The sequence below is a fragment of the Nomascus leucogenys genome, chromosome 10 (genome assembly GCF_006542625.1).
Source record: "Nomascus leucogenys isolate Asia chromosome 10, Asia_NLE_v1, whole genome shotgun sequence".
Taxonomy (NCBI): Eukaryota; Metazoa; Chordata; class Mammalia; order Primates; family Hylobatidae; genus Nomascus; species Nomascus leucogenys.
This window is the reverse complement of record NC_044390.1, coordinates 48,941,739-48,958,832: the sequence shown is the minus strand read 5'-3', so window position 1 is coordinate 48,958,832 and position 17,094 is coordinate 48,941,739. Positions and strand designations below refer to the sequence as shown.

General features: G+C 39.9%; 1 protein-coding gene across 1 annotated transcript in view; it reads left to right on the top strand.

The window, feature by feature from the left end:
* The first annotated feature begins 218 nt into the window (after positions 1-218).
* Positions 219-17,094, top strand: part of LOC100586098 (cyclin-Y-like protein 2) — a 51,740-nt gene continuing 34,864 nt past the window's right edge. The window contains exon 1 of the mRNA XM_012499976.1: positions 219-429. Within this exon, the coding sequence (XP_012355430.1) occupies positions 219-429 (211 nt within the window). The remainder of the gene's footprint in view (positions 430-17,094) is intronic.

The following is a 17,094-nucleotide window of genomic DNA, read 5'->3' as shown; positions in this document are numbered from 1 at the left end:
TGGTCTTCACCCTCCCAGACAAGTCAGCTCAAGGGAGGCGGTGGAGTGCAGGCCTTGGCCTGAGCCCCACCCAGGGCTGAGCTGTGGGGCAGGCAGGAGAGCAGCAGGCAAGACCATCTCTGCAGGTGCAGTGAAGCCCTGGCCTAGAGCAGCAGGTGTGAGAGGCCAAACCTGCAAGCTAAGGCACAGGTAGTGGCAGAGAGGAGTAGAAGCGCCCCATGGGGAACACACTGAACTGTTGTGTGTGCACCAAGTGGGGCTGGCACCGGGGGCGTGTGTGTCCCTGTGAGCCTGAGATCTGTGAGGCAGCAACTGGGAACACAACGCCAGTAGCACCAGTGCCTGCTGCTGTAGAGCCTACTGAATTTGCTTTTGAAGCTGTTGAGAGCCTCCATGTACACCACATCCAAGACCGAGAGATGACAGAAGGTAAGGAGGTGATGGATGCCATCTGCCTTTGGCACATCTTTGGCTGCCACTGTCCCCAGGGTCCCCTGGGAGGTATCCTCTACATCGGTCTCCTTCATGCCTGTAGCCAGCTTTCCCAGGGCTGGGCACCAGGAACAAAGACTGGCTCTGCCTTGCATACCCACCCCTTAGTCTTTCCCCACAGGGTCCAGTGAATTTTTTTCCTCCCTACCTAAATGCCTAGTTCTTGCTGTCTCATCTCATTCTTCCAGGCTGGCATGGGACCCTCCACTTTGTGCCTCTCCTTGCTTGTGTCTCTATTTATTATCCTTTGGCATAAGAAGCATTATTTGAGGCTTTTTTTTTTTTGGTATATTCTCTCCTGTTTCTAAATAATATCTCAAATACCCCAGCATTCCAGTACCTATTCCATTCTCTCTCTTTACCTATCCAGATGGTGCCTAAGTAAAGGAACCAGGTAAGTGCCCAAGTGTTCCCTTCCTTCCATTTATTAGAGTATGGAAGAAATAATACTAATACTAATACTCAGGACAATTCATACCCAAATATTTTGGAATTTCTTATTTAAATTCAAAATAGAGGTTGCCATGGTATTCTTAATAGGTTGTTGTAAGTCACCTTGACAGAAACTGCTAATTCCTTCTAACTATAATTTGAACACAGAAGGAAAAAAATGGAGCATGCTTAGAATAATTGGGAAAGATGTGAAGTGTTACTGCCAGGGCTGCAGAAAAATTAACGTGTTTTCCCCCCAAAGGAATTTACCCATGAAGTTCTGTTTACTTTAAAATTCCCAGTTTATGCTGGGAGTGGTGGCTCAGGCCTGTAATCCCAGCACTTTGGGAGGCCTAGGCAGGTGGATCACCTGAGGTCCCGAGTTTGAGACCAGCCTGGCCAACATGACAAAACCACATCTCTACTAAAAATAAATAAATAAATAAATATTAGCCAGGCATGGTGGCGGGCACCTGTAATCCCAGCTACTTGGGAGGCTGAGGCAGGAGAATCGCTTGAACCCAGGAGGCAGAGGTTTCAGTGAGCCAAGATGCGCTATTGAACTCTAGCCTGGGTGACAGAGTGAGACTCCGCCTCAAAAAAAAAAAAAAAAAAAGAAAGAAAGAAAATTCCCATTTTAACACAAAATGGGTCTCCACATTTATTCTGGTGACTTAACAGACTTCATTTACCTCCTTGTTCTAAAAGAGAGGTAGGGTGGTTCATAGTCAAAAGTTTCAAAGAGATGAAACATAAGTTTAGACTTCAATTTGTAATATAAAGATTGAAAGTCAAAATGCCAGACCTTAACTACGCAAGAGTGTTTGTTGCCATGGTTCCTCTTCCCCCTCCTGCCAGAAGCATCTTGTTCAAAGACAAGAGAGTTGGAGTTCTTCAGACTTTAAACTGCTGGGAGAGGCAGGGGAATGGGAGGAGGTAGAAAAGAGGAAACATTTAAAATTTTGCCTCTAAAATTTTGGAAAGAGATAAATCTAGGTAAAAATAATTCTGGGTAACAATATGTCTTGAATAAAAAGTAAATCTTCCAAAATAGAAAACACTGTATAGTAAAGATATTTAAATCCAGTTGGTTCATTGGTTTCATTTAAATGTCAGAGATTTCATTAATTTAGAGGAAGTGTCTTGTAGCTCTTCTATATAAACTTTGGTTGGGCTCTTAAGTTTTTAAAAAGGTAGAATAATTAAGACTCATGATAAATGTGACTTTGTAACTGGGATGTATTATACTCACTTTTCAGGATATTTCAGAATTGTCTTAGAATAAATAAATACGTTATGTGAATTAATTGATTATACCTTTATCCACAAAGCATGTAAGTACTTGTGTAAACTTCTGCTTTGCTTGGAAGTGTAAGGTAAGACTCTGAGTGATTTTATACATGAGTTAGTAGATGGGTAGTTTTGGATGACAGCCCAAAATAGGCTCTTTATTGTCATTCTTCAGGATTGACAACACTTTTTTCACTTTTTTTTTTTTTTTTTTTTTGAGACGGAGTCTCACTCTGTTGCCAGGCTGGAGTTCAGTGGTGCAATCTCGGCTCACTGCAACCTCCACCTCCTGGGTTCAAGCAATTCTCCTGCCTTGGCCTTCTGAGTAGCTGGGACTACAGGTGCGCACCAACACACCCAGCTAATTTTTGTATTTTTAGTAGAGACGGGGTTTCACTATGTTGGCCAGGATGGTCTCAATCTCTTGACCTCGTGATCCGCCCACCTCAGCCTCCCAAAGGGCTGGGATTACAGGCGTGGGCCACCTCGCTCGGCCTACAACACGTTTTATGTATGTCTCATTTGGCCCCTCCAAATACAGAGAAGGCCTGTGTATGTTCTCCCTGTATTGCTAATGAAGAAACAAAAAGAGATCTTAAATGACTAGTAAAACAGCTACTTAACAGAACTAAGGTTTTTAAGTCCTCAGAATGACATGGAAATGATAGATATGCTGAATTTAGTTCTTTAAAGTTTTTAAAACTCCAGAATGCATCTTATATTTTACCTGTAAAGTAGACCTGTATTTTAAAATGATTTTAAAATGATTTTTAAAATTATTTATTCCATTTAAAGTTCATTTTACACAACTCAAAGGCAACATTTACCTCCTCATTTTTTTTCTAAATAAAGGAGAGTGTGACGACGTTACCCATGCTGGCCTCAAATTGCTGGCCTGGGCTCAATAGATTTTTCCACCACAGCCTCCTGAGTTGCTGGGACTACAGGCATCTGCCATCTTGCCTGGCCCTATCTCATGTCTATACATTTATTTCAATGGATAAGAATAAAAGTAGAGGTAGTGAAATAGCTCAGATTTGTCATTCAAATAAACAAGTTGATAAATTCTAAAGAACTTCTCTTGGTTACTGTGAGTTGAAGCTGAGAGTGCATAGGACAGGAGAAGGTGGCAAGAGGCAGGTAAGGAACCAGGCATTAAGCATGGGGCGATAAGGAGTGTTACAGCAGAATAGCTTTAAAAAAAAGTTTGCGAGCACAGAATTTCTCATTTTGTGTTGATTACCATGACCATTAAATTTTTATTTCAATTTGTGTTTTTAATTGTATTTGTGTGGAATTCAATAAAACAATAAGCAAAATCTCAATTTCATCATTTGCCTATTAACTTTTCATAGGAACACAGCAGAACACCAAATGATAAAAGTATAGACACATTGAAAGTTTGCTTTTAAAATCTTTATTTGAGACAATTTTATATTGGTATTCCTGGAAACTGAGAAATTTCTACTTAGATGTGAAACATTTTTGTTTTTTACAATGAGGAATTGAATTATTTCAGTTGTTTAGAAAAAATTAGACACAAGTTATGCTCTACTTTTGTCTTCTCTCCTGAAACATTTCAGAAGAACAAGATTTATTTAAGGCATTTCAAAAAGCTGTTTCTAAGAACCTGGAATAGATTTCAGATTACTCAAAAGTGTTTTTTACTACCTTACCTTCATTTAGCAGCATAGCTAATGTAACTCAAGGTAGTAACTGTAACACAAAATAAGGTACTGTGATATTATTCAGTTTCACTATTACTCACCAATTTTTCACGCAGCCTTTTATGTTCTGACTTTAGAAGCTTTACTAATTTTGGGGGTAAAGGTGTTCTCCAGTGACCCATTTCTTTCCCCTACCCTAGGGGTGAAGGAAAGAATGGACAATATGAAGTGAAAAAGCCTCTGAGCAACAGACTTGTCCTCTTTTCAGTAGCTATTTTAAGCCCTCCTTTCCAATGTGTTTAATGGAAAATATACAGAAAATACAGAAAAGTAATTTGTTATACTCAGAATACTCAAAGCTAACTTTCATTATGATTCTGGTATTGATCCTTTCTTAATCTTTATGCATGTGAATATAACATTTCTTCAAAAACAAGATTACTGTATATGTGCTGCTTCCTAACTTTTACCTAACACAGTGAAATAATGACATAAGTTCCTGAAACAGTGCTTGACATCTAGAGAGCACTCCAGGATGTCTTTCCATGCCTGTGCACCTGCACCCTGTTCTACCTCATGCCTTCTAATAGAATCTTGGTAAACTATGGACTGGTTGGAGCATTACTTATTTACCTGTCATTTATGATCGGATATCTTTTATAGTAACATCATACACAGTTACATTTTGTTTGATCATGGGGACACAGATAAAATATGTACTTTGATAACTGATGCATTGTACCTCCCTATAAAATTCAGATGGTATATTTTTGTCTCAGAACATAAATCAATGGGATGAGTCATTTTGTAGCTAAGGTAGTTTAGTATTAAATGTTCCTTTGCCAAACTGAAGTTAACCATTGACTTTTCACTGGACATTAGCATTTCTCATTAAAGTTTTTGTGATTCTTGGTAGCTCTTTTGTGGTTCTTGGCAGTTCTGAATAGCTGCCCCTTTAAGAGTTCTGATGCTGTCTTAGATGACCAATCAGGAGACAGCACTAGAAGAAATCTTAGAAGATGTGGGAAAACTGGGAGAACTTAACCAGTTTTAGGTATACTGAAACATATCTAATGAGCATATGTGTTCCAGATGCAGGGCAAATGGTACTATACAAGACAGACTCCCCATCCTAACTCTGAACCTTACATTCTAGAGGGAGCTAGGGATCAACAGCACTTGAATAATCAAGAATGTGAGGTGGTGAAATGTTTAGAAGAAAGCAAAACAGAGCAATGGATTGAGGAGGAGGAGAGTTTTACAGTAGGGAAGGAGGTGGAAGTTGACTGCTTTCCTTAGGTGACATGTGAGCAGTTCTAAAAGTGAGGGGAACCTTGTGAGGATGTGGGGAGCTTCCACACAGAGGAATAGCGGCTTTTGAGTTCCTTAAATGGAAGCAAACTTTGTTCGACCAAAGCACAAAAAAACCACAAGGGTGGCTGCAGCAGATTGAAAGACAGGCCAGGTGGTTAAGACCTTACATAAAGACACAAGGATGGCTGCAGCAGAGTGAAAGGCAGACCAGGTGGGTTAAGACCTTGTATGCAATATGAGCCTTGACAAAGATTATAGATTTTGTGATGAGAAGCCATTGGAGGAATATAGCCCAGGGAATACTGATAGTTCTTTAAGAAAAAGATCAGATTAGCTGCTCTGTGAGAATATGCTGGGATGCAGGTGAGGGTGGAAGCAGGCAGACCAGCTAGGAGGCTGTTGGAGTGGTTCAGATGAGAGTTAACAGTGAACAGAAAAATAAGAAGGACCTGAAATAGGCTGACTTGAAGAAATTAAGTGAATCCAGAAGTAGGTAGCAAAGTGATCAATAGACAAGTCACAAAAAAATGCAGATGGTCTTTAAACACATCTTAACACATAAGAGAAGGGCAAATGAAAACTATGCTGCAGTTTCTCTCTTATTGGGAGAAATTTCAAAAACTTTCCAATACATTCTTTGGTGTGGCCGTGAAGGAAGTTGTGTCCATATGTTGCTGGTGGAAATGCAAAGTGGCTCAGCTCCATAAAGAAAACTTTGACATAATCTTACAGCATTGTAAATGCATTTATTTATTTATTTTTATTATACTTTAAGTTCTAGGGTACGTGTGCACACGTGCAGGTTTGATACATAGGTATACATGTGCCATGTTGGTTTGCTGCACCTATCAACTTGTCATTTACATTAGGTATTTCACCTAATGCTATCCCTCCCCCAGCCCCACACCCCACAACAGGCCCTGGTGTGTGATGTTCCCCATCCTGTGTCCAAGTGTTCTCATTGTTCAATTCCCACCTATGAGTGAGAACATGCAGTGTTTGGTTTTTTGTCCTTGTGATAGTTTGCTGAAAATGATGGTTTCCAGCTTCATCCATGTCCCTACAAAGGACATGAACTCATCCTTTTTTATGGCTACATAGTATTCCATGGTGTATATGTACCACATTTTCTTAATTCAGTCTATCATTGATGGACATTTGGGTTGGTTCCAAGTCTTTGCTATTGTGAATAGTGCTGCTATAAACATATGTGTGCATGTGTCTTTATAGTAGAATTATTTATAATCCTTTGGGTATATACCCAGTAATGGGATTGCTGGGCCAAATGGTATTTCTAGTTCTAGATCCCTGAGGAATCGCCACACTGTCTTCCACAATGGTTGAACTGGTTTACAGTCCCACCAACAGTGTAAAAGTGTTCCTATTTCTCCGCATCCTCTCCAGCATCTATTGTTTACTGAATTTTTAATGATCACCATTCTAACTGGCGTGAGATGGTATCTTGTTGTAGTTTTGAGTTGCATTTCTCCGATGACCAGTGATGATTTGCATTTCTTCATGTGTTTTTTGGCTGCATAAATGTCTTCTTTTGAGAAGTGTCTTTTCAGGTCCTTCGCCCACTTTTTGATGGGGTGTTTGTTTTTTTCTTGTAAATTTGTTTGAGTTCATTGTAGATTCTGGATATTAGCCCTTTGTCAGATGAGTAGGTTGCAAAAATTTTCTCCCATTCTGTAGGTTGCCTGTTCACTCTGATGGTAGTTTCTTTTGCTGTGCAGAAGCTCTTTAGTTTAATTAGATCCCATTTGTCAATTTTGGCTTGTATTGCCATTGCTTTTGGTGTTTTAGACATGAAGTCCTTGCCCATGCCTATGTCCTGAATGGTATTGCCTAGGTTTTTTTCTAGGGATTTTTATGGTTTTAGGTCTAACATTTAAGTCTTTAATCCATCTTGAATTAACTTTTGTGTAAGGTGTAAGGAAGGGATCCAGTTTCAGTTTTCTGCGTATGGCTAGCCAGTTTTCCCAGCACCACTTATTAAATAGGGAATCCTTTCCCCATTTCTTGTTTTTGTCAGGTTTGTCAAAAATCAGATGACAGTAGACGTGTGGTGTTATTTCTGAGGCCTCTGTTCTGTTCCATTGGTCTATATATCTGTTTTGGTACCAATCCCATGCTGTTTTGTTTACTGTAGCCTTGTAGTATAGTTTAAAGTCAGGTAGCGTGATGCCTCCAGCTTTATTCTTTTTTGCTTAGGATTGTCTTGGCAATGTGGGCTCTTTATTGTCTTTATTCTTTATGCTTAGGACTGTCTTGGCAATGTGGGCTCTTTTTTGGTTCCATATGAACTTTAAAGTAGTTTTTTCCAATTCTGTGAAGAAAGTCATTGGTAGCTTGATGGGGATGGCATTGAATCTATAAATTATTTTGGGCAGTATGGCCATTTTCACTATATTGATTCTTCCTATCCATGAGCATGGATTGTTCTTCTGTTGCAGGAAGTCAGGGACCCCGAATGGAGGGACAGGCTGGAGCCGCAGCAGAACAACATAAATTGTGAAGATTTCATCTTAATATGGAAGTTTATCAGTTCCAAAATAATACTTTTATAATTTCTTATGCCTATCTTTACTTTAATCTCTTAATCCTGTTATCTTTGTAAGTTGAGGATGTACGTCACCTCAGGACCACTGTGATAATTGTGTTAACTGTAAAAACTGATTGCAAAACATGTGTTTGCTGTAGTCCCAGCTACTTGGGAGGCTGAGGCAGGAGAATGGCGTGAACCCAGGAAGTGGAGCTTGCAGTGAGCCGAGATCGCACCACTGCACTCTAGCCTGGGCAACAGAGCAAGACTCCATCTCAAAAAAAAAAAAAAAAAAACACCATGTGTGTTTGAACAATATGAAATCAGTGCACCTTGAAAAAGAACAGAATAACAGTGATTTTTATGGAACAAGGGAAGACAACCATAAGGTCTGACTGCCTGCGGGGTCGGGCAAAAAGAACCATATTTTGATTCTTGCAGAGCCTATAAACGGATGTGCAAGTAGGAAACATATTGCTAAATTCTTTTCCTAGCAAGGAATATTAATATTAATACCCTAGGAAAGGAATGTGTTCTGAGGGGGAGGTCTATAAATGGCCGCTCTGGGAATGTCTGTCTTGTGCAGTTGAGGTAAGGATTGAGATATGCCCTGGTCTCCTGCAGAACGCTCAGGCTTACTAGGGTTGGGAAAACTCCACCCTGGTAAATTTGTGATCAGACCAGTTCTCTTCTCTCGAACCCTGTTTTGTGTTGTTTAAGATGTTTATCAAGACAATGCATGCACCACTGAACATAAGACTCTTATCAGTGGTTCTGCTTTTGCATTTTGTCCTGTTCCTTCAGAAACATGTGATCTTTGTTGGACCCTTATCAGTGGTTCTGCTTTTTGCCCGTTGAAGCATGTGATCTTTGTACCTACTCCCTGTTCTTACACCCCCTCCCCTTTTGAAACCCTTAACAAAAACTTGCTGGTCTGAGACTCAGGCGGGCATCATGGTCCTACCGATATGTGATGTCACCCCTGGCAGCCCAGCTGTAAAATTCCTCTCTTTGTACTGTCTCTCTTTATTTCTCAGCCGGCTGACACATATGGAAAATAGAAAGGACCTATTTTAAAATATTGGGGGTAGGTTCCCCCAGTATTCTTCCATTTGTTTGTGTCCCTTTTATTTCATTGAGCAGTGGTTTGTAGTTGTCCTTGAATAGGTCCTTCATGTCCCTTGTAAGTTGAATTCCTAGGTATTTTATTCTCTTTGTAGCAATTGTGAATGGGAGTTCACTAATGATTTGGCTCTCTGTTTGTCTGTTATTGGTGTATAGGAATGCTTGTGATTTTTGCACATTGGTTTTGTATCCTGAGACTTTGCTGAAGCTGCTTATCAGCTTAAGGAGATTTTGGGCTGAGATGATGAGGTTTTCTAAATATATAATGATGTCATCTGTAAATAGGGACAATTTGACTTCCTCTTTTCCTATTTGAATACCCTTTATTTCTTTCTCTTGCCTGATTGCCCTGGCCAGAACTTCCAACACTGTGTTGAATAGGAATGGTGAGAGAGGGTATCCTTGTCTTGTGCCAATTTTCAAAGGGAATGCTTCCAGTTTTTGCCCATTCAGTATGATATTAGCTGTGGGTTTGTCATAAATACCTCTTATTATTTTGAGATATGTTCCATCAATATCTCGTTTATTGAGAGTTTTTAGCATGAAGGGCTATTGAATTTTGTCAAAAGCCTTTTCTGGATCTATTGGGATAATCATGTGGTTTTTGTCATTGGTTCTGTTTATGTGATGGATTATGTTTATTGATTTGCATAAGTTGAACCAGCCTTGCATCCCAGGGATGAAGCCAACTTGATTGTGGTGGATAAGCTTTTTGATGTGCTGCTGGATTCAGTTTGCCAGTATTTTATTGAGGATTTTCACATCCATGTTCGTCAGGGATATTGGTGTGAAATTCTCTTTTTCTGTTGTTTCTCTGTCAGGCTTTGGTATCAGGATGATGCTGGCCTCATGAGTTACAGAGGACTGCCTCCTTTTCTATTGATTGGAATAGTTTCAGAAGGAATGGTACCACCTCCTCTTAGTACCTCTGGTAGAATTTGGCTGTGAATCTGTATGGTCCTGGACTTTTTTTTGTTGGTAGACTATTAATTATTGCCTCAATTTCAGAGCCTATTTTTGGTCTAGTCAGAGATTCAATTTCTTCCTAGTTTAGTCTTGGGAGGGTGTATGTGTCGAGGAATTTATCCATTTCTTCTAGATTTTTTAGTTTGTTTGCATAGAGGTGTTTATAGTAGTCTCTGATGGCAGTTTGTATTTCTGTGGGATCAGTGGTCATATCCCCTTTATCATTTTTTATTGCATCTATTTTATTCTTCTCTCTTTTTTTCTTTACTAGTCTTGCTAGTGGTCTATCAATTTTGTTGATCTTTTCAAAATCCAACTCCTAGATTCATTGATTTTTTGAAGGGTTTTTCATGTCTCTATCTCTTTCAGTTCTCTTCTGATCTTAGTTATTTCTTGCCTTCTGCTAGCTTTTGAATTTGTTTGCTCTTGCTTCTCTAGTTCTTGATGTTAGGGTGTCGATTTTAGAGCTTTCCTGCTTTCTCTTGTGGGCATTTAATGCTATAAATTTCCCTCTACACACTGCTTTAAACATGTCCCTGATGTTCTGGTACATTGTGTCTTTGTTCTTATTGGTTTCAAAGAACATCCTAATTTGATTGCACTGTGGCGTGAAAGACAGTTTGTTGTGATTTCTGTTCTTTTACATTCACTGAGGAATGCTTTACTTCCAATTATCTGGTCAATTTTAGAATAAGTGCCATGTGGTGCTCAGGATGTATATTCTGTTGATTTGGGGTGGAAAGTTCTGTAGATGTCTATTAGGTCTGCTTGGTGCAGAGCTGAGTTCAATTCCTGGATATCCTTGTTAACCTTCTGTCTCGTTGAACTGTCTAATATTGACAGTGGGCTGTTAAAGTCTCCCATTATAATTGTGTGGGAGTCTAAGTCTCTTTGTAGGTCTCTAAGGACTTGCTTTATGAATCTGGGTGCTCCTATATTGGGTGCATATATAGGATAGTTAGCTCTTCTTGTTGAATTGATCCCTTTACCATTATGTAATGGCCTTCTTTGTCTCTTTTGATCTTTGTTGGTTTAAAGTCTGTTTTGTCAGAGACTAGGATTGCAGCCCCTGCTTTTTTTGCTTTCCATTTGCTTGGTAGATCTTCCTCCATCCCTTTATTTTGATCCTTTGTGTGTCTCTGCATGTGAGATGGGTCTCCTGGATACAGCACACTGATGGGACTTGACTTTTTATCCAATTTGCCAGTCTGTGTCTTTTAATTGGGGCATTTAGCCTATTTACATTTAAGGTTAATATTGTTATGTGTGAATTTGTTCCTGTCGTTATGATATTAGCTGGTTTATTTTGCATCATTAGTTGATGCAGTTTCTTCATAGCATTGATGGTCTTAACAAATTGACATGTTTTTGTGGTAGCTGGTGCTGGTTAATTCTTTCCATGTTTAGTGCTTTCTTCAGGAGCTCTTGTAAGGCAGGCTGGGTGGTGACAATCTCTCTCAGCATTTGCTTGTCTGTAAAGGATTTTATTTCTCCTTCACTTATGAAGCTTAGTTTGGCTGGATATGAAATTATGGGTTGAAAATTCTTTTCTTTAAGAATGTTGAATATTGGCCCCCACTCTCTTCTGCCTTATAGGGTTTTTGCCGAGAGATCTGCTGTTAGTCTGATGGGCTTCCCTTTGTGGGTAACCCGACCTTTCTCTCTGGCTGCCCTTAACATTTTTTCCTTCATTTCAACCTTGGTGAATCTGACAATTATGTGTCTTGGGGTTGCTCTTCTAGAGGAGTATCTTTGCAGTGTTCTCTGTATTTCTTGAATTTAAATGTTAGCCTTCCTTGCTAAGTTGGGGAAGTTCTCCTGGATGATATCTTGAAGACTGTTTTCCAACTTGGTTTCATTCTCCCCATCCCTTTCAGGTACACCTATCAAACATAGATTTGGTCTTTTCACATAGTCCCATATTTCTTGAAGGATTTGTTCATTTCTTTTTACTCTTTTTTTCTCTAACCTTGTCTTCTCTATTTCATTAATCTGATCTTCATTCACTGATACCCTTCCATCCTCTTGATCGAATTGGCTACTGGAGCTTGTGCATGCATCACTAAGTTCTTGTGCCATAGTTTTCGGCCCCATCAGGTCATTTAAGGTCTTCTCTACACTGTTTATTCTAGTTAGCCATTTGTCTAACCTTTTTTCAAGGTTTTTAGCTTCCTTGCAATGGGTTTGAACATGCTCCTTTAGCTCAGAGACGTTTGTTATTACCGACCTTCTGAAGCCTACTTCCGTCAACTCGTCAAAGTCATTCTCCGTCCAGCTTTGTCCCATTGCTGGCAGGGAGCACCAATCCTTTGGAAGATAAGAAGCACTCTGGTTTTTAGAATTTTCAGCTTTTCTGTTCTGGTTTCTCCCCATCTTTGTGGTTTTATCTTCCTTCGTTGTTTGATGCTGGTGACCTACAGGTAGGGTTTTGGTGTAGATGTCCTTTTTGTTTATGTTGGTGCTATTCCTTTCTCTGTGTTAGTTTTCCTTCTAATAGTCATTTCCATCATCTACAGGTCTGTTGGAGTTTGCTGGAGGTCCACTCCAGACCCTGTTGGCCTGGGTATCACTAGCAGAGGCTGCATAACAACAAATATTGCATCGCAACAAATATTGCTGCCTAATCCTTCCTCTGGAAGCTTTGTCTCAGAGGGGCACCTGGCAGTATGAGGTGTCGGTCAGCCCATACTGGGGGCAGTCTCCAAGTTAGGCTACACTGGGGTCAGGGACCCACTTGAGGAGGCAGTCTGTCTGTTCTCAGAGCACAAACACTGTGCTGGGAGAACCACTGCTCTCTTCAGAGCTGTCATACAGGGACGTTTAAGCCTGCAGAAGCTGTCTGCTGCCTTTTGTTCAGCTATGCCCTGCCCACAGAGGTGGAGTCTATAGAGGCAGTGGGCATTACTGAGCTGCAGTGGGCTCCGCCCAGTTCAAGCTTCCAGCCACTTTATTTACCCACTCAAGCCTCAGCAATGGTGGATGCCCCTCCCCCAGCCACTCTGCTGCCTCACAGTTCGATCTCAGACTGCTGTGCTAGCAGTGAGCAAGGCTCTGTGGGTGTGGGACCCACCAAGCCAGGCATGGGAGAGAATCTCCTTGTCTGCCAGTTGCTAAGACCTTGGGAAAAGCACAGTATTTGGGCCGGAGTGTCCCATTTTTCCAGGTACAGTCTGTCATGGCTTCCCTTGGCTAGGAAAGGGAAATCCCCTGGCCCCTTGAGCTTCCTGGGTGAGGTGATGCCCCACCTTGCTTTGGCTTGCCCTCCGTGAGCTGCACCCACTGTCCAACCAGTGCCAATGAGATGAACCAGGTACCTCAGTTGGAAATGCACAAATCACCCATCTTCTGCTTCGATCACACTGGGAGCTGCAGCCCGGAGCTTTTCCTATCTGACCATCTTGGAACAGATCTCCTGTAATGCATTTAATCCAGAAATTCTACTGTGAATAATTTTTCCTGAAGGTGTATCCATGAATATAAAATAACATAAACACAAAATTTTTGTTCTATTATTTTCAATAGCAAAATATTGGAAATAACTCAAACGTTTAGAAAGGGACTGGCAAAATAAACTGATACAACAATGCAAAGGAGAACTATGGAGCTGTAAAAAAGAATGAAATCTCTCTTTACTGCTGTGGAGTGATTTCCAGGTTATATTATGTAAAAAAAAAGCAATGAGGGGCTGGGTACAGTGGCTCACGCCTGTAATCCTGCACTTTGGGAGGCCAAGGTGGGAAGATCACGAGGTTAGGAGATCAAGACCACCCTGGCTAACACAGTGAAACCCTACTAAAAATACAGAAAATTAGCCGGACCTGGTGGCAGGCACTTGTAGTCCCAGCTACTTGGGAGGCTGAGGCAGGAGAATGGTGTGAACACAGTAGGTGGAGCTTGCAGTGAGCTGAGATTGCGCCACTGCACTCCAGCCTGGGCAACAAAGCAAGACTCCATCTCAAAAAAAAAAAAGCAAGGAGGAGAATGTACACTAATATACATAAAAGAAGGCAGGGGAAACATATATTTGCTTACTGTAAAAAAAAAAAAACCACTGCAAGGGATTCTTGATGATGATGTGTGACAGTTTTTCCCTTAACTTCAGTGGGTAGACAAAGTGCATATTTGCTCAAGATGTTATTTTGGCATTGGTTTTCCAGTGAATGCTAACCATTCATTTTTTGCTTTTGAGTTAATTTGTGAAAGCTTTTCTTTGTAATTTATTGTTCATTTTTTAGTATATAGTTTGCTCTTGCATTTCATTTGATCCTCATAATGTTTTGAATTTGTTGATATAAGAATTATACTTGTTTTACATGTGAGGACAAGGCCTCTGAGAAGTACAAATTAGGTTTTTCAAGGTTTGGATATATAAGACTTGGTAAACTGAGAGTGTAAATTCTACATAAGACTAGAATATATAGAACGACTCATGAGTTTATTTGAATACCCTTTTTATTTTACTTTCTTAAAGTTTATTAAAGTAATTAGGCTTTAGAGTTCAAACTGCAACAGTCAATGGTGAGAAATGAAAAGGAGGTACTTATAACCCAGAAGTGTTCTTTTTCTTTTAAAGACAGATTATTGCTGTCACTCAGGCTGGAGTGCAGTGGCATGACTGTAGCTCACTGTAGCCTTGAACTCCTGGGCTCAAGCAATTCTCCCACCTCAGAGCATCTGAAGTAGCTATGACTATAAGCGTGTACCACTATGTCTGGCTAATTTTCAAAATACGTTTTATAGAGATGAGGGTCTCACTGTGTTGTCCTGGCTGGTCTCAAACTCCTGGTGTCAAGCAATTCTCCCACATTAACCACGCAAAGTGTTGGGATTAGAGGCATGAGTCACCACACTTGGCTCAGAAATGTTCTTAAAAGCCTAAGAAGTAGAGTTAAGTGCTCTTAAGACATATATAGGCCAGGCACGGTGGCTCACACCTGTAATACCAGCACTTTAGGAGGCTGAGGTGGGTGGATCACGAGGTCAGGAGATCGAGACCATCCTGGCTAACAAGGTGAAACCCCGTCTCTACTAAAAATACAAAAAATTAGCCAGGCGTGGTGGAGGGTGCCTGTAGTCCCAGCTACTCGGGAGGCTGAGGCAGAAGAATGGCATGAACCTGGGAGGTGGAGCTTGCAGTGAGCCGAGATCACACCACTGCACTCCAGCATGAGTGACAGTGCGAGGATCTGTCAAAAAAAAAAAAAGAAACATATAAAGGGGGAAAGTATACTACCTAATATGAAATGTCACAGCTCAGTCACTGTCACTAAAACAGATCAAGGAGTTGAAAAGTTATGGCAAGACTGAGAACTGACATGGAGGAACAGCAGTGGTTAGGAAGCCCAAGGTGGGGTTGTCCGACCTGGGAAAGCAGAACCAAGGCATGAGTGAGCTTGAGATGGGCACCAAGGAGCTCCACATGTGCCCTCAGGTGATACAGGCAGGCCAGCTCAAGGCTAGCAGGTAGGTAGCATCTGATGTGTGAAAAGTCTGGCCTTAGATAAAATCTCAAACTGCATCATAATTGAGAGACTTGGAATGTTTTTATGGGCCATAAAACTAATACCAGGTACAGTATAGGGATGATAGAGCAGGTCGCTAAATGCAGTAAGCCTTTACATAAACAGATGCCTAGCAGTTGGCTCAGAAAGTGTTGACGTATTTTATTTAATTGGGATATATGAAAGTAATATGTTGAAATTAATCTCTTTCTCTGAATATGCTCCTTCTGTCAGTTAATTCCTTCATTACTGCCCTCTTCCTATTAATATTTTGACAGGAAAAGTTATTTCTTGCCAGTTTACAGTGCATAATTTTAACACCTTTGGCCTTTAATAATGCATTTTAGTTATTCTAAATTGCATACATTGTTTTGTTACGTTTTTAACATCTTTACAATTGAGATAGATCTTACGACTAATAGAATCTAGAGAAAAACCAGTATTCAGTGTCAGCGGGTCTACAGATTCCTTCCTCTGAGGGATGTTTACATTTAGACCTGGGCACAACTGTTTTTAAGTCATATGTTTCCCCATCATTCTATTATGCTGCCAGATTACGTTGTAATTTAAATTGATAATACAAAAACACTGGGTCTTAAAATACGTGATAGTTATAACCCCTAATCATGAGATCAAAATTATTTTCCTAGTTTCAAACATTTTAGGAGGTTACAAAAATAATTTTTGAAGGCATTCACATATAAGTTGTGTAGTTACTGTGTTTTTGTCCTCTGGATATCTCCAAATCTCTGCATGTGCCTGTCTATGGGGCCTAATATTTTATTTAATAGTTGGCAGTCTTTTGTGACAATGAAAAAAGAGTAGTGTGATTTCTCAGAGTCTCCTTAGGCTCTTGGGAAAAGAGTTAATGGAGAATGCAGAAATAACAGTGTATGTGTTTAAGTTTCTGTCTAATGGCTTAAGTATCCATTCTATAAAATAGCAATATGTGGTATTTGTCATCAGCAGAAATTACAAGTTATATAGAAAATTGTGGTAGGCTATAGACATAAAATGAACATTTTCTGAAAACCCCATGCAAATAAACACTAGTAAATTCCTAGTGAATTCAGTACATACAGTATGTACAAATGATATAAACTCATCAAAGTGGAAATAACATTTTTAACTATGGAAAAATGGTCAAAGTGTATAATCTAATAAACAAATATAAGTTAGAGCCTCAATAGTGTTCGTCCTTCACATCAGTAGGAATTGTTTTAAGTATCCAAAGCTGAACTAGAAGCTAAAACTGGTGTGATTTGAAGCACTGTGCCCTAATATGCCCATATCTTCTTTAGAAAGCAACTTAACGCTATATATTGATTCATGAAAACAATCTCACCTTTGTTCTAGTCATTCCACTTTTGAAAATCTTTCTTAAGGATCTCTAAAAAAAAGTACAAGATACTATACATGAAGGTTTTCCTCATAAGAACAAAACTTTGTAAATGCCTAAATCACCAACGATAGGGCATTGGCTAAGTAAAGTATAGGAATAACACTTGATGAGCCAATATTTTCCAAAGGGGTCAAGGTCATTTGTAAGAAAATAAAACATGAATGGCGTACTGCTTAGAGCTTTTTTTTTTTTTTTTTTTTTTACCATGCATAAGGAAAAAAAAGGTAATGGTTGTGAGTTTTAAACAAGGCATTATTTTGGCTGTTGCAAATTTCTGTTCTTGATAAGACGTTTCTTAAGAAGTAAGCAAGAGACTTTTACCTATTCCTGCCTTTAGTGTAATTATCAGTACTATCAGTA